This window comes from Astatotilapia calliptera, chromosome 14, assembly GCF_900246225.1.
Source record: "Astatotilapia calliptera chromosome 14, fAstCal1.2, whole genome shotgun sequence".
NCBI lineage: Eukaryota > Metazoa > Chordata > Actinopteri > Cichliformes > Cichlidae > Astatotilapia > Astatotilapia calliptera.
In genome coordinates this window covers 9,359,306-9,376,167 of record NC_039315.1, presented here as the reverse complement: position 1 = coordinate 9,376,167, position 16,862 = coordinate 9,359,306, and the positions used below count along the sequence as shown (strand labels likewise).

General features: G+C 39.3%; 1 protein-coding gene across 1 annotated transcript; it reads right to left on the bottom strand.

Moving 5' to 3' along the window:
- Positions 1 to 1,914: 1,914 nt before the first annotated feature.
- On the bottom strand, positions 1,915 to 2,853 carry LOC113036539 (olfactory receptor 6M1-like). Its single transcript, XM_026192946.1, has one exon. It carries the CDS (start codon positions 2,851 to 2,853, stop codon positions 1,915 to 1,917), a length of 939 nt encoding a protein of 312 aa, XP_026048731.1.
- Between the last annotated feature and the right edge of the window lie 14,009 nt (positions 2,854 to 16,862).

Genomic DNA, 16,862 nt, shown 5'->3' with positions numbered 1-16,862 from the left:
GGCATCAAATCTGATTCAGAACACCTGATTGTTCTGCAAATAGTTTGAAATGTTTATTTAAAAAAAAAATGCCTTGGCTGCATTTTTTAGGTAAACAGCTGCAAAAAAACATTGTTGTTTGCACAACTCAGTTACTTTTTGAAGAAGTAACTATATAATTAATTGCCCAATCTTTATGAGCTTTATGTAAAAAAAATTTAAAAAAAGAAAGAAAGAAAGTTTTGTTTTCAAAATTTGAGTTCAAGTTATTTTTACTTCCAATAGTGTTAACATACTACACAGGTCATGAACAAGATTTTTTTTTTAAATTTTCATTGTAAGTGGGCTAAAGCAGTTAATTAATAATAATAATAATAATAATAATAATAATAATAATAATAATGCATTTTATTTGAGGGCGCCTTTCAGAAACCCAAGGTCACCTTACAAAAAACAAAATTAATAAAAGGAACAGTAGTCATAAAATACATAAAATAAATTATAAGTAGTCTAACATAAATGTAAATGCTGTAATTTGATTATTTTAATAAACCATATAACTTGGATGGATTCGATGCTGGCGTGACCACAGTGCACACGTCTGCTGTTGCTCACAGTGGTCCAAGGGACCGCTCAGGGAGTTTGTGTGTTCGCTCAGACATATGAGAAATTAGAGGGAACATTGGTCACATGCCTTCCTATCTGGTTTGCATTTAGTTGGACCATCATTTATTTTTCAACAGGACAGTGACCCCAAACACACCTCCAGGCTGTATAAGGACTATTTGAGCAATAAGGAGAGTGATGGAACTCTGCACCAGATGGCCTGGACTCCCCAAAAAAAATACTAACTGCATATGGCTGGAGGTGAATAATAAAAAAAAGATTTCTTAAGTTTTTCTATTATCATCATCATCTTTTTTTATTGAATGTCCTATAGTATGACATGCATAAAAAAACCAAAAAATATGCTTCAAATTGTAAAATATCTTTGAAAAAGAAATATCAGGTCAGGGGAGATGCATTTATCACTCTTCTTGTGTTAGTAATAATTATAATGATAATGTCATGGAAAGCATTTGCCCTGCAAAACATTTCTTGTCACAGCGTAGGACACATTCAGGTTGCAGCTTAATGAGAATGTTTCAAAGTGTTAACTGGCAAATACAGTCAGCACTAATATTTCATATAATATATCCATTTGTGAGTTAGCAGCACACTTCAGTATGTGGGTTGTAGCCCAAAAAACTTCTCATATATAAGATGAAAATGTTTTTAGTTTATAGAAAAAAATCAAATTTTTAGATTTAGACATCTTTCTTTTCACGGTCCGTTCCTTTCCCATCTGAAGTTTGCTATTTTAGTAGTTGATTCAACAAAAAGATCCTCTTACTCTCTTGACGTGACCTTTGACTTCTTAGCAGTTACTTAATTTTTTAATGACAAGCTTAACTGTTTTCACAAAGGAAATAAATATTCTTAGGGTCATAAAAGTCTGCTCAGACAACATTAAAACATTAATTTTGTTATTTTGTTTCAAAATAAAGCAATTACTTAATTGTTATTGTTACACAGTGTTGCTCACAAAAACTATAAATAATCACTAAAAACTGTCAAAGAATCAATGAGAGAAGATGTTAGTAGTAGTTACTTAATTGTAAACTTGTGGTCTCTGGATTTTAATAAAAACTCAGAAAGTCCCAGAGTGAATTGGAACATTTTGTGTTTCAGAATTTAACTGTGTAAGAAAATTATCTTCAACATTTTTGCATTAAATGTGACTTCTCACCTAAATAGGGTTCAAAAGTTCACAAATCACCAAACAAGATTTAGAAAGTCCATATATGAATATTTTAATATTTCAATGCAATTCAGTTTTGTAAGGTATTTGTGCCCATTATTTTACAAGTAAGTGTATTCACAGTTCACAAGGCTCTAACCAGCTGTGATAACCTTCCTGAATATCTTAATAATCTTACTTTTAATTTCCTTTGTCCTGAGACAATACACAAAAGGATTTACAAGAGATGGGCCGAGGATGGTGCCAATTAACGAACCCTGGCGTTCTTCAAGAGTTAACACCACACCAAATCTGGTCAAGATAACAAGGATAAACTGGGGACAGTATAAACATATTACACAAATCAGGTGACTCACAAGAGTGCTTCCCATTTTCTTTTTGTCATTATTTGATATTTTTTTCACAAAAAACAAGATCCCACAATATGAAAGACAAATGAAAGTGAATGTGAAAAATGACACAAAAAATGATATAATGGCAGTTTGGTTGAAGTATTTCTCTGGGTTAACACAAGTGGTTCGCATAACTGCAGCATAGTCACAGAAAGTGTACCTAAGCCTTGAATTGCAGTGAGGGAGCGGTGTAGCTGTTACAGGTGTAAAAAGCACCAAACTACAGGCAACAATCCACAGAATGTTTGTAAATACTAGTGTACGTGTAATTGTTAAATAACTATGATACTGAAGAGGATAGATTATAGCAATTAACCGATCAAATGCCATAATTGTTAAAGACAACATCTCCATTGTTGCTCCCACCTGGTAAACATACATTTGAATTATACACTCCACATATGATATGGTATTAACACCAGCAAGTAGAACCCCGATCATTGTTGGAGTGGCACTAGAGGTATAAAGTAGGTCAACAACAGCAAGATTGCAAATCAGAAGATACATTGGTTTATGTAACTGCTTGTCAGAAACAATGAAGATGATATTGACCGAACTTGCAAAAACAGCTAATAAATAGGTTATCAGCATAACCACACCAACTGCTACAGGCCTTTTGACTGTGTCAAAACCACCTATAATAAAATGTGTTAGTTTGATTGAAGCATTCTGTAAAGACATATTTAAGAAATATTAAATTACAAAACGTTTCAAGATGTAGTTTAAGAAGTAAAAATATGCTGAAAATGTTAACCGTGTTTAACAGTTGTAAAAAAAAGAAACTGGTATAACCCTTCTAAACCCAAAAAGGTTTGGGTTAACTACACAACAGTGCTTTCTCATTTTAAGTCTCACAACAACAGGAAGTTTTAACTTGGCTGCTCCCTTATCCAATCACACTGGATATCAAGTCTCTGTGTTTACATATCACCAGAGACTGCAGATTACATGATGTATGATGTCACCCCCACCCTCCAAAACCAATGATAGATGAGGATAGATTGGAAATCATCAATTTTAAATTCCACTAATTCTATTTCCATACTTCAGCACAAAATGCCACAGGGCTTTATCAGTACCAGTGAAGCCCAATTTACCTCTGATGCTTCAAATGCTTGAACACCTATATAAAAAAAGAACCCCAACAACAACCAAATGAAAAAAGGAAATAAAAACAAACAACCATTTAGTGAATTCCAACATTATATTATAATTTAGACAGACTTTATGAAGAAAAGAACAATTTTTGGAGCATTTTTTAAGCACAAAATTCATATTGATAAAAAAAACATATGCAGGCCTTTTTACTGAGGAGATGCAGCCTATTATGCGTAAATTCAGCAGATAAATGCATCGGTATAGAACTCTTCTACTCTGAGCATGTTCATATTTACTAACACACTTTCATACAGCACTTAAAGACTTTTTGACAATTGTAAATAAACTGGTCTATCTCTTGAAGTGGTTCTGAGCCACAATTTAACATTTGAACTGGTATTTGTGTAAAAATGCATAAATGTGTTGTGGATGCATCACATACTAACATTATTTCTAAAAAATAAAATATTATTTTTAATTTAAGTAAATAAAAAGATAATTTCATTTCATTTAAAATATATATAAAATATACCAAGAAATAGAGTTAATCTTTTGTCCAAGTAAACTTTCTTACAAAACAAGACACAACTTTCACTGTATTACTTCTTACGTTTGCTCATTAGGTTAATGACTTCATTGTTTACAAAGGGCTGATAGGAAAGATGTGTCATACTCACCCCTCTTGAGTGAATTATAATCAGTACCTAGCTCCACTAATGAACTTCACAGGGTTTGGTGAAACAATACTTGTGTCTTTTATTTCTGTATTTGATAAATAGATATATCAAGATTTGGGCTTGATAAAGTTGAGCCCACATCATTACCAGTGTTGGGCAAATTACTTTGAAAAAGTAATTAATTATTAGGGGTGCAACAATACTCATATCAATATTGAACCCTTCGATACAGTGCTTTCGGTTCGGTACGAATATGTATTGAACAATACAAATTTTTTATTTATTTTATCAACTTTTCTTCTGACGATGCTGTTTGTGTTGAGCGCTCGGTGGATCTGCGTTCGACTACTCCGCCTAGGCTGCACTGTTGAGTGCAGATTCACTGAGCACAGCACAAGCTGGCAAGACAGAAGCTAAGCTCGTTGCTACATGGCAACTGCCTCAACGCTACCCGAAATGGAACCTCCCCCAACCTCATTCAGATCTGGCGTTTGGAAATATCTTGGTTTTCATGTGACGCATGACCCTGATGGTAAGCGCGTGATGGACAAAAGTAAAACAGTGTGTCGGATGTGCCACGCAATGCTCAATTGATGGGAACTAGTGCGTTAGCGCAGTTAGCTTGTTAAGGTGTTGATGCCGTCCAGCCCCACGCATGGGGCGATCCGCGGTAACTTGCTAACGGAGATTTGTCGCGTTATGGTGTTAACGTCATTTTAACGAGATTAATGCTGACAGCACTAGTGTGAACACAACGAATATGACTGCACATTTACACCGACATCATCCTAGTGCAAAGATAAATGGAAGCAGACAAAAACAACAAGCACACATGCTACACCCTTCACCGGAGTCATCTGATTTCTCGATTTATTTTTATTACTATTATTTTGTTGTTTCAGCAACATTAAATTTAAAAAATGTACTTTTGAGTTAAAATCTATATTTATAATTTTAATAAATTAAAAAGGCATGAACATTTTTTTGTATCGAAAAAATATCGAACCGTGACACCAAAGTATCAAACCGAACAAAACCGTGAATTTTGTGTATCGTTGCACCTCTATTAATTATAGTTACAAGTTGCTTCTTCAAAAAAGTAACTGAGTTAATAACTGAGTTACAATATTCTAAAAGTAATTAATTACTTGAAAAGTAACTATTGTGTTTGGTGACACAATACTTTTGTCTTTTATTTCTGTATGGGATATATAGATATGTCAAGATTTTGGCACGATAAAGTTGGGCTCACATCATTACACATCTGAAGTAAAAATCACTAATTTGTTTGTGTTGTGAAGAACAAGATGAGGAGACCAGGATTGCCACCAGGAGATTTACACCCCAGAAAATATTCTATATGTGAACCATTTTGTTGTCCTTTGTGCTATTTGTTAAAGAAGCATAATCTAATGACTGCGCAGTTTATTTTTCTCTTTTTGCTCTCAGTGACTATCAAGACGGACTCAATTTACTGTGAACTTTTCTTTTGAATTTTTATACTGAACTGTTTTGGCCATTTCCTCGCTCACCTGACTGCCTCCCCGCCCAGCTGCTCCACTGCCATCTGGACCACCCCTCTATGGCTTAGCCTCCATTCCTGCTTAAGAAAGATTTTGGCATTACCCTGTGAGTCTTTAGTTATTATTTTGGACAAGCCGTTAATCAGTATTGTTCCCCTACTCTTCACAGTGATGCTCCCTCAACTATATTTCTCATCCCCAGAGTTCCTACACTGGAAAATGCCCAGTGTTGTGTTCTCTTCCCCGTCCATGACAGGCCCAAGCCTCATGGACACCTTGCAGTATTCAATAAATTCGGTTGTTTCTCCTGTTTCAGACTGTTTAGTTTTAGTGTGTTTTGGCTCGCAACACGCAGGGCATCATTCTCTTAGTGTTGCTCAGACAATTAGTGTTCATAACGTTAACCGTGGTGAGAGATGTTAGTGTTTATTGTGCTTAGGAAATTCTGCATTTTGAGTCAAGGGTTCATGTGCTAGGTTATGCCTGAATATTTAGATAATCATTTAAGTTTCTGAGTGAATCCTTGGTTTTGTAATTTCCTCAAAAGAGCTCTAAACTGAGACAGTTGTTTAGCGTGTGTGGAAGGCACGCTCACTTTAAGTTCCCGATTATTCATCGTGTTAGTCTTTCATCTTGTGTACATTAAGTAACTTTCACTTCATACCTGCTTCTCCACATGCTTTCTGCATTAGAATCCTCCCTTATCTTTTTGCCAGTAAACACTTTTACAGCGTTGCTATGTGCTGGAAATGTTACAGATGCAGAAGTTGGAGAGACAATTTTATGAAGGAAAATAACTTGTGCCACATTGACATGGCTATCAAAAAATGTACTGAGGGCCACTGTGCCTGTGTCCCAATTCAGCGGTACCATTGGTAGGCTGGGTAATTTGAAAGCAGCAAGAACATAAAGGTCAAAAGTGAATGGCTGTTAAATGCAACCTGACCTCCATCATCCAATCATGTCTCCCTTTTTATGGATTTCTTGAGAGTGGAAAGAGTGCTGTGACGACAGGAATGCTGCTCATACTGAGTGTGTAAAAGCCTGTATCAATAAAAATGCATAGCAAGGTGCAATGCCGTGTGTGTGCGGGTCCTCATTCATGTCATACTCAAGAAGTACCAAAGCCTGAGAGAAGCGCTTGAGAAGATGTGGAGGGTGAAGGCAACAGTGGTCCTAGTGGTAAAGGGAGCAATTGTGCAATGACCTCCAAGCTAGGTGAGTGGCTCCAGCAGATCCCAGGAACAACATCCAAGACTCCTATCCAGAAGAATTGTAGGAATAGCAAAGATATTGTGCAGGACTCTCAAGCATTTGATGTGTGATTGTGTCATAAAGTTGCTTGTGTAACCGATCATATGCAACTTCATGAAACAATCATTATTGCACAATTTGTTAAAGAGCAGCTACCTAAAACTGCAAAGAAGTCTATGATCTTTTTAATATTGTTACATCCTCACTTTGTATGACTCTGGATTCTCTGAAAAACAAAGTCTTAAACCAGAAGGACTCCCCTCACCACACTCCCTGCCGGTGGCTGATGCCCTCAGACGTTGGTGTGTTGGTGGTCCTTGTCGTCTGGGGCTGGCATGGTTCCCCCACCCCCCCTTTGGTGGTCCTCCTCGGGTCCTTGTACTCTGGGGCCTCTGGATATCTGGGGCCTGGATCTCCTCCATACCTGCTTCATACCCTGGTGGACGGGGCTATGGCTCCCCACACTCCCTAGCTGTCACGGGTAATGGGAAAGTACGGACTCAGTCGCGGAGCTCAGGATGCAAAGTACACAGTGCATTTATTTACAGTGCCCAAAAACAGTTTCAAAACATAAAGTGAAGTGCAAAGTCCAACAGTGATCTTCTCCAAACTCCCAGTGGTGCGCAGGTGAGGTTCCAAAGTGATTCTCAGAGTGTGTGTTCTCCTCCAATAGCTTAATCCACGGGCTCCTTCTTTCCAACCTCCAGCTCTGTATCTCTTCCTCCTTTTTTTTTTTTTTTTTTTTTGCGCCTGTTCCGTTTGGCTCTTTTGCCATCAGAATTGTTGTCTAAAGGCAAAGAAAGATGCCCAACGGATTTACTTTACCAAATTGACCATCCCAGCCTTGCCGTAATGGTCCATTTGATTCACCTTTTATTGTTTATTTTATTTTCACTTACTGAATACGGGACAGACTTAACTGGGGGAAAGAAGGGGAGAAAGAAAGAGGGAAAGAGAAACAGCTATCTCTGTATCTCTTCCTCCTATAAACGAGCAAAAACAACAAGTGAGGAAACTAGCCGGCTAAACCTAAGCTGCAAGTCACAAAATACTCTTTACTACCGAGCTTCAAGTACAATCCAGCGTTGACTGCCATCTGGACACAGTTAAATACCTCAGCCCACAACGAAGGATGATCAGTGACAGCTGGGTGGCAAATTAGGTGCAGGTGTGTCAGCCACTGGGTGGAGGAGGAGAGAGAGAGAAGCACACACATACACACACAGGCAGGTCGCCCCGGGAAGGACCGTCCGACCATGACACTAGCAGATCGTTACATGGAGAAACCTTTGGAATACAAGCATGCTGATCCACACAGGTGTGCACACGGGTGTACACACGGGTGTTCACAGACGCGGACTACACCTTTCTTGGCTGCTGCCTCAAAGCACATTGTGCGCTGTTTATCTTGCGTGCTGCACAATATCGTTTATTATTTAGTATCTACTGTTATCTACTGCTAGCTAGTTGATTGTGATGGTGCCGTTTTTTTTAATTATGTTGCTCTTTGTTGTTTGCTTTCTCTTCTGTTTTTTGTTCTCAATACAGGTGATCCAGGTGTTTTGTTTGTTTTTTTGTTTTTCTTTCTTCCCCCCTTTCTCACCGTCTCTTCTCCCCTTTGGTTTTCTTTCTCTCCCTCTCTTTCTTTCATTCTTTCTCCCTGTCCTATCCCCCAGTCATGTCTGTCCCGTTTGTAGCAACCGAAAATAAAATAAATTCATAATTATAATAAAGGTCAATCAAATGGACCAATATGGCAAGGCCATGATGATCCACTTTGTAAAATAAATCCGCTTGGCATCTTTCTTGGCCTTAAGACAACAATTCTGATGGCTAAAGATCCAAACAGGACACAAAAACCCCCCCCCAAAAAAACCCAGAAGGACTTGATTCTCTCATATAACTCTGAAATGCATACCTTAGCAGATAACCCTAAAACTTGAAATGTAATATCATCTCACTACTTAAGAACTGTATTTAGCTAGTAAATAGCTTGTTGTTCTATAACAAAGCCCAATGTAAAGCTAAGGCATCAGAACCACCCTTGTGCGGCTACTGTTGGGGTGCAGTAGCTCCACCACCCTACTATGGGGAGGAAGTGGGTTTGTGTACTCAAGTTTATATAGTGAGAATTATAAAAGTTAATGGACTCTGACTAAACTGATACCAGCACACAAATTGCTAGGCCCAAAGCTGTTATACTGGAGCATGAAAAAATATATTGTGGCGTGTTGGGAGTGGATAGTTATTTCCCATCATGCCTTGGGAACATGTGTTGCTGTTGAAGATGAGGAAACTGTTATTTACATCTGCTATTGTTACGTGACTCTTAATTGTTCCTGTTAATGCTACAGTGTAAATTCACTGGGAGAAGTTGTTTGATGAAAAGAGATGTGATACCATTAGTGAGTTCATGTGCTGTGTTATTGACCATCTGAAGCACAGTGTAGCAAACTGTCCAATAAAAAGAAAAACCTCCATGTTGAGTCTGTGTTTCCACATGCCCCGCTAGTTTAGAGACTTATTCCTCATGAAGAATGAAATCAAGAAAGAATATCTTCAACTGGTCTTTAACTCGCCAATGAGGGAAGTCTTGGTCAGAATCAGCTCTTGGAGCTCACGCTCCTCACCTGTCTCCAAACCAACTCTTTCAAAGAGTAGCTCCACTCATAACTATTTATTCAAGCTGTTACAGTTCACACAATACAACACAACACAAGCACCTCCTACTGTAAACCCCCCGGTTACAAAGACAAGGCACTGTGTGTGTGTATGTGTGTGCACCTGTATGCATGTGCAAGAATGTGTGTGAGTGTGGGAATGTGTGTGTGTGTCACGGGGGTTCGTTTGTGTGACCTCCTGCTCACCAAAAGGATCATAAAAGCAGGAAGCTTACCAAACATCAAACAGAATCTTCACAAGGGATGTTCCTCCCAGAACCTCGAGAGGCTGGGGAGGGGAACAAAGGAATGTCTTCATCCTATAGTTTGAATTAAAACGTTACAGATTTAACAAACACAATGACAAAATTGGCTCAACCTTTTTGGTTGTCCCTTGTTGGAAAGATTCCTCAGCTCACCACAATATACTTGTAATTATGAGTATATTCTGAGTTTATGTTAAGCAAGTGATGTGAAAGGGTTCTGTATTCTGTAATTTGAGTTACTAAGGCTTCCGTCTGTACCATGTAATATGAGAAATATATTATGTTTTAAATGTATGTTGCCATTTGTTTTGTTTTTAATGTTTGTAGTTTAAAGTGCTTTCATTAGGGTGTCATGATCCTGGGTCTTTTGACCCAGCGTTTTAATTTTGAGTTTATTTTGTTCATTAGGTTATCTAAGTTCATTTGTTTATTAAATTCCCCCTTGTGTAGCCAACCCCTGTTAAGTCTCCCTTGTCCTCTTGTGTTTCATGTCTGTGTTTCTTATGTTGTCATGTTTGCGTTTCATTATATTTCCCATTTTATTTTGAAAGAGGTCCTGTGTTCCTGCATTTTGTTTTACTCTTCCCCTGTGGCGTTGTTATGTTCATATTGTGTCTACTGTGCCTTCCCCCTCATTATCCCTCTGTGTATTTAAGCCCTTTGTTTCTCTTTGTCAGTGTTGCGTCCTCCATCTTAGCTGTGTTAGTCTCCCTGTGTTTCCATGTATGATTTAGTATTGGTTTTCTCAGTTTAGTTTCATTCTTTGTTTCTCTTCCACTCCAGCAATAAAGCTGTGTTTTTTTAGTTTACTTTTTGTCTCTGCGAGTTTGCATTTGGGTCCTACTCTTGCCTGCACACAGCCGTATTGTGACATAGGGAAACCCTGCAGTGACGTGTTAGGCTGTCCTTTCGAAGAACTGTGTATCTAGCTGCCAAACTGGACATCAATGTACACGGAGGACAGAATAGCAAACAAAAAAAAAAAAGCATAATTCTCGTAAAAGCAGAAGCTGCCCGTACCCAGGTCTAATTTACCAAGCATGAAGCTAACATCCTAAAACAACAGGCAAAACAGCTTAAAAAGAAAGCAGATCTGGATGCAGAGCTACATATACTCAAATCACAGAAAGCAGCTGCAGCAGCACTAGCTGATGCTCAAGCTTGGGAAGCATCTAAGCAAGAAAGTGAGCATCCACAACAGCCCCAGCAAGACAACATGCAGCAAACAACCTAATAGAACGAGTGCAAGAGTATGTGCGGCAACAATTAGAATTCAGAGACGATCTGCAGACTCCACGAGTTAATTGTCCAGTTCTCCCATCGTCTCTGGTGCCACAGTCAGCCACGACCATCAATGCAACACCAAAAGCTTGCAAAGAACCAAGTATCTGTCAGGCCAGTATAAACAACAACCAAGAGTTCATACCTTTGCCAGTTTCCTATGCTTTGAGCTCAAAGAGAGAGTTTTGCAACTGGAGCTATGGAGGACAGCCAGCAAATATTGATCCATTTCACCATCCTCAGTCCAAGGTATGGACACCCACACCTGTAAGGGGTAGTCATCCTGACACTTCTGATCTAACAAAATATCTGAAATGAAAGGAGATGATCAGCTCTGGCATTCTGAGATTTGATGATTGACCAGAAAACTACTGGGCTTGGAAGGCTTCCTTTCTAAGTGCAATTCAAGATTTTGAAGTAATGCCTCAAGAAGAGCTAGACTTGCTTTCCAAATGGCTAGGGCCACAATCAGCTGCACAGGCCAAGAGATTCAGGGCTGCATACGTAAACAATAATACTCCAGGCTTCAGATGGTGTAGCAGAAACCCGAGGAGTATTTTGGTGTACCAGGAGTCATTGAACATGGTCTTTTAAAGAAAATAAAGGACTTTCCTAAATTGGCAAAGAGAGACAACTAGCATTTGAGAGAATTGGGGGAGCTCCTGCTTGAACTCCATGCTGCAAGGACAAGCGGTCATCTCCCAGGCCCTTCACACGCTGATACAGCCCACGGGGTAAATCTATGAGTAAGCACTTTGGTGACAGTGGGAAGGAAAAACATCATTTTAACAGTAGAGATAGTGTCTGTTTCCCAAAACCAAACTGGAAGCTGGTTCCATAGAAGAGGGGCCTGGAAACTGAAGGCTCTACCTCCCATTCTACTTTTAAATACTCTAGAACAACAAGTAAGCCTGCAGTGCCAGAGTGAAGTGCTCTAATGGGGTGATATGGTACTATATAAGGTCATCAAGATAAGATGGGGACTGATTATTTAATACCTTGTATGTGAGGAATAGGATTAGAAGAGGATTAGAATAGAAGTTAAATTCTGGATTTAATAGGGAGTCCGTGAAAGGAAGCCAATATAGGAGAAATATGCACACCGAACAAGCAGGGACACCACTGCATCCTGTAGTCACATGCAATGTTCCCTCTAAGCTGCGCACGTGAGCAATTGCGTACTGCTGGCACGGTCTCTGCGCACAGAAAATCTGCGTTGTGCACAAAAAAAAAAAAAAAAATCAAACCTGAATTGAAATTAAAATTAAAACTTTAAAAATTCTGTTTTGCAGTGTTAGTAAGTGTCTGGCTGCTCCTGTATGGGATTAGAACAATGCCACCTTATCCCGTAGTCCATCCAATGATGCAATTCACATTCGTATATGCAGCTAACCAACGTGGTTGACAGGCTATGACAGCGTCCTTATGTGCCGACATCGGTATTTTAGCTAGCAAAGCGGCGTGGCTGATGTGGAGTGAAGCCACGTTAATGACAACGTGTTTAACCATTGGAGATGTGAGGAGGACAGACGGAACAATTGATGGAAAAAGTGTGGACTTTATACCAGTTTTTAAATTGGGTTGATAGGCCACGTAACACCAGAGTTACATGTGTTGTTTGTCTCTCTCTCTGCCTGGGCGGAGCTCACTGTGGGCTCCTGCCCTTGGCCCACACACCTGTCAACAATCAGCTGTCATCACCCATGAGCACTATTTGAGGCTGGAACACAGATCCTCTCGTCGCTGGATGATTGTGCTACAGACGTTAGTGTTTCTCTCAGCTCTTGTGAACATGTGACTCGTGATTTGTGTGTGACTTCCCTCTCTTCTGCGACAGACTTTCCTCCCCGGACCTGTGACCTCCCAGTTGTGTGAACGTGTGTGAGTTTGGGCAAGAAGACGTGAGCGGGTGTGATTCCCTGGAGTTTGGGTTTCCCCTCACTGAATATATCGTGCAATGGTGCTGTAAATAAACTGTTTTGGAGACATCTAACCACTCTGCGCTTGAGTTCCTACTACCAGATTTTGACAGTTATGATAAAAATATATGCAATGTTTGGTTTTCTTCCTGAATAATATCGTGGGAAGAAACGGTAAAAACACCGTTTTATAAGGAAAACGCTTGAAAGAAATCTCCGCCTGTGAGCAAAACCAAAACTAAAAAAAACTCCGCCCGTTCCTATTGGTCGAAAAATGTACCATGTCGACCAATCAAAAGATGATATGGCAACATGTTACAGGAGTGATACATCTCCTGCTGTCAGGCCTGCAGGTATCAGGCTGTTGTTCTCCTTTACCTCATAGTGGACAGAAATGATTTTTTTGGAGTGGCACAAATAATTTGTGTGGCATCAAATCTGATGCAGAACACCTGATTGTTCTGCAAATAGTTTGAAATGTTTATTTAAAAAAACGCCTTGGCTGCACGTTTAGGTAAAGAGCTGCAAAAAACATTGTTGTTTGCATAATTCAGTTACTTTTTTGAAGAAGTAACTATATAATTAATGGCCCAACATTGGTCATTATACACTGAACAAAAATATAAACGCAACACTTTTGTTTTTGCTCCCATTCCCCATGGGATGGACGTAGAGACCTAAAATTCATTCCAGATACACAATATAACCATCCCTCCCAAACAGTGGTCACAAATCAGTCCAAATGTGTGGTAGTGGGCACATCTGCTATATTGAGATAATCCATCCCACCTCACAGGTGTGCCACATCAGGATGCTGATCTGACATCATGAGTAGTGCACAGGTGTACCTCAGACTGCCCACAACAAAAGGCCACCCTGGAATGTGCAGTTTTTTGCGCTATTGGGGGTCTGGGGACCCAGAACCGGTCAGTATCTGGTGTGACCACCATTTGCCTCATGCAGTGCAACACATCGTCGCATGGAGTCTATCAGATTGTCAATTGTGGCCTGTGGAATGTTGGTCCACTCCACTTCAATGGCTGTGCGAGGTTGTTGGATATTCGTGGGAACTGGTACACGCTGTCGTATACGCCGGTCAAGCACATCCCGAACATGCTCAATGGGTGACATGTCCGGTGAGTATGCTGGCCATGCAAGAACTGGGACATTCTCAGCTGCCATCTGCCCTGAACAATGTGAACCATGATTCATCCGTGAAGCGCACACCTCTCCAACGTGCCAGACGCCATCGAATGTGAGCATTTGCCCACACAAGTCTGTTACGGCGACGAGCTGGAGTCAGGTCAAGACCCCAATGAGGACGACGGGCATGCAGTTGAGCGTCCCTGAGACGGTTTCTGACAGTTTGTGCAGAAATTGTTTGGTTGTGCAAACCAATTGTTCCAGCAGCTGTCTGGGTGGCTGGTCTCAGACGATCTTGGAGGTGAACCTGCTGGATGTGGAGGTCCTGGGCTGGTGTGGTTACACGAGGTCTGCGGTTGTGAGGCCGGTTGGATGTGCTGCCACATTCTCTGAAACGCCTGTGGAGACGGCTTATGGTTGAGAAATGAACATTCAATGCACGGGCGACAGATCTGGTTGACATTCCTGCTGTCAGCATGCCAATTGCACGCTCCCTCATTGCTTGTGGCATCTGTGGCATTTTGCTGTGAGACAAAACTGCACATTCCAGGGTGGCCTTTTGTTGTGGGCAGTCTGAGGTACACCTGTGCACTACTCATGATGTCAGAAGAGCATCCTGATGTGGCACACCTGTGAGGTGGGATGGATTATCTCAATATAGCAGATGTGCCCACTACCACACATTTGGACTGATTTGTGACCACTGTTTGGGAGGGATGGTTATATTGTGTATCTGGAATGAATTTTAGGTCTCTACGTCCATCCCATGGGGAATGGGAGCAAAAACAAAAGTGTTGCGTTTACATTTTTGTTCAGTGTATTCTGTATTTTGCAGACAGAGTTACAGGACTCTCTCCCAGACCACAGACTCATGATACAAGTCAGAGCTTTATATAAAATAATAAAAAAATAAAAAAATAAAAAGAGAGAAAGAAAGAAAGTTTTGTTTTCAAAATTGGAGTTCAAGTTATTTTTACTTCCAATAGTGTTAACATACTACACAGGTCATGAACAAGATTTTTTTAACTTTTCATTGTAAGTGGGCTAAAGCAGTTAATTAAAAGTAGTCTAACATAAATGTAAATGCTGTAATTTGATTATTTTAATAAACCATGTAACTTGGATGGATTCGATGCTGGCGTGACCAGTGCACAAGTCTGCTGTTGCTCACAGTGGTCCAAGGGATCGCTCAGGGAGTTTGTGCGTTCGCTCAGACACATGAGAAATTAGAGGGAACATTGGTCACATGCCTTCCTATCTGGTTTGCATTTAGTTGGACCATCATTTATTTTTCAACAGGACAGTGACCCCAAACACACCTAGGCTGTATAAGGACTATTTGAGCAATAAGGAGAGTGATGGAGCTCTGCACCAGATGGCCTGGACTCCACCGTCACCTGCCCTAAACCCAACTGAGGTGGTTTGGGATGAGACGTATTGCAGAGCAAAGGCAAAAGGGCCAACAAGTGCTCAGCTCCCCTGGGAAGTCCTTGAAGACTATTAGAAAACCATTTCAGGTGGCTGTCTCATGAATCTCATAGAGAGAAGCTTCAGAGGATACAGTTGTCATACAACTGGGCCAAATATCATTAAAAAAGGATTTAAAACCAGTGTATGAAATTAGTTTGAGTGATTTTAGTCCAGTTTTGCCATTTGGAGTTTGCTATCATATATTTTCAATTTAATTTGCAATTTTACCCACCATAGGTGTACTGTTATGCAGCCCTCCCAAAAAATACAAACTGCAAATGGCTGGAGGTGAATAAAAAAACAAACAAAAAAAAAACAAAAACCCAAAGATTTAAGTTTTTCAATTATCATCATCATGTTTTCCATCTTTTTATGAAATAACCAAAAAATATGATTCAAATTGTAAAATATCTTTGAAAAAGAAATATCAGGTCAGGGGAGATGCATTTATCACTCTTCTTGTGTTAGTAATAATTATAATGATAATGTCATGGACAGTATTTGCCCTGCAAAACATTTCTTGTCACAACATAGGATACATTCAGGTTGCAGCTTAATGAGAATGTTTCAAAGTGTTAACTGACAAATACAGTCAGCACTAATATTTCATATAATATATCCATTTGTGAGTTAGCAGCACACTTCAGTATGTGGGTTGTAGCCCAAAAAACTTCTCATATATAAGATGAAAATGTTTTTAGTTTATAGAAAAAAATCTAATTTTTAGATTTAGACATCTTTCTTTTCACGGTCCGTTCCTATCCCATCTGAAGTTTGCTATTTTAGTAGTTGATTCAACAAAAAGATCCTCTTACTCTCTTGATGTGACCTTTGACTTCTTAGCAGTTGCTTAATTTTTTAATGACCTCAACTGTTTTCACAAAGGAAATAAATATTCTTAGGGTCATAAAAGTCTGCTCAGACAACATTAAAACATTAATTTTGTTATTTTGTTTCAAAATAAAGCAATTACTTAATTGTTATTGTTACACAGTGTTGCTCACAAAAACTATAAATAATCACTAAAGAAACTGTCAAAGAATCAATGAGAGAAGATGTTAGTTCAGTAATTAAATTGTAAACTTGTGGTCTCTGAATTTTAATAAAAACTCAGAAAGTCCCAGAGTGAATTGGAACATTTTGTGTTTCAGAATTTAACTGTGTAAGAAAGTTATCTTCAACATTTTTGCATTAAATGTGACTTCTCACCTAAATAGCGTTTAAAAGTTCACAAATCACCAAACAAGATTTAGAAAGTCCATATATGAATATTTTAATATTTCAATGCAATTATGTTTTATTTATATAGCGCCAAATCACAATAACAGTCGCCTCAAGGCACTTCATATTGTAAGGTATTTGTGGCCAGTACGTAAGTGTATTCACAGTTCACAAGGCT

Bases quoted from the DNA above. Each gene is read 5' to 3' on its own strand.
- LOC113036539 (XM_026192946.1), bottom strand. From the start codon at position 2,853: ATGTCTTTACAGAATGCTTCAATCAAACTAACACATTTTATTATAGGT.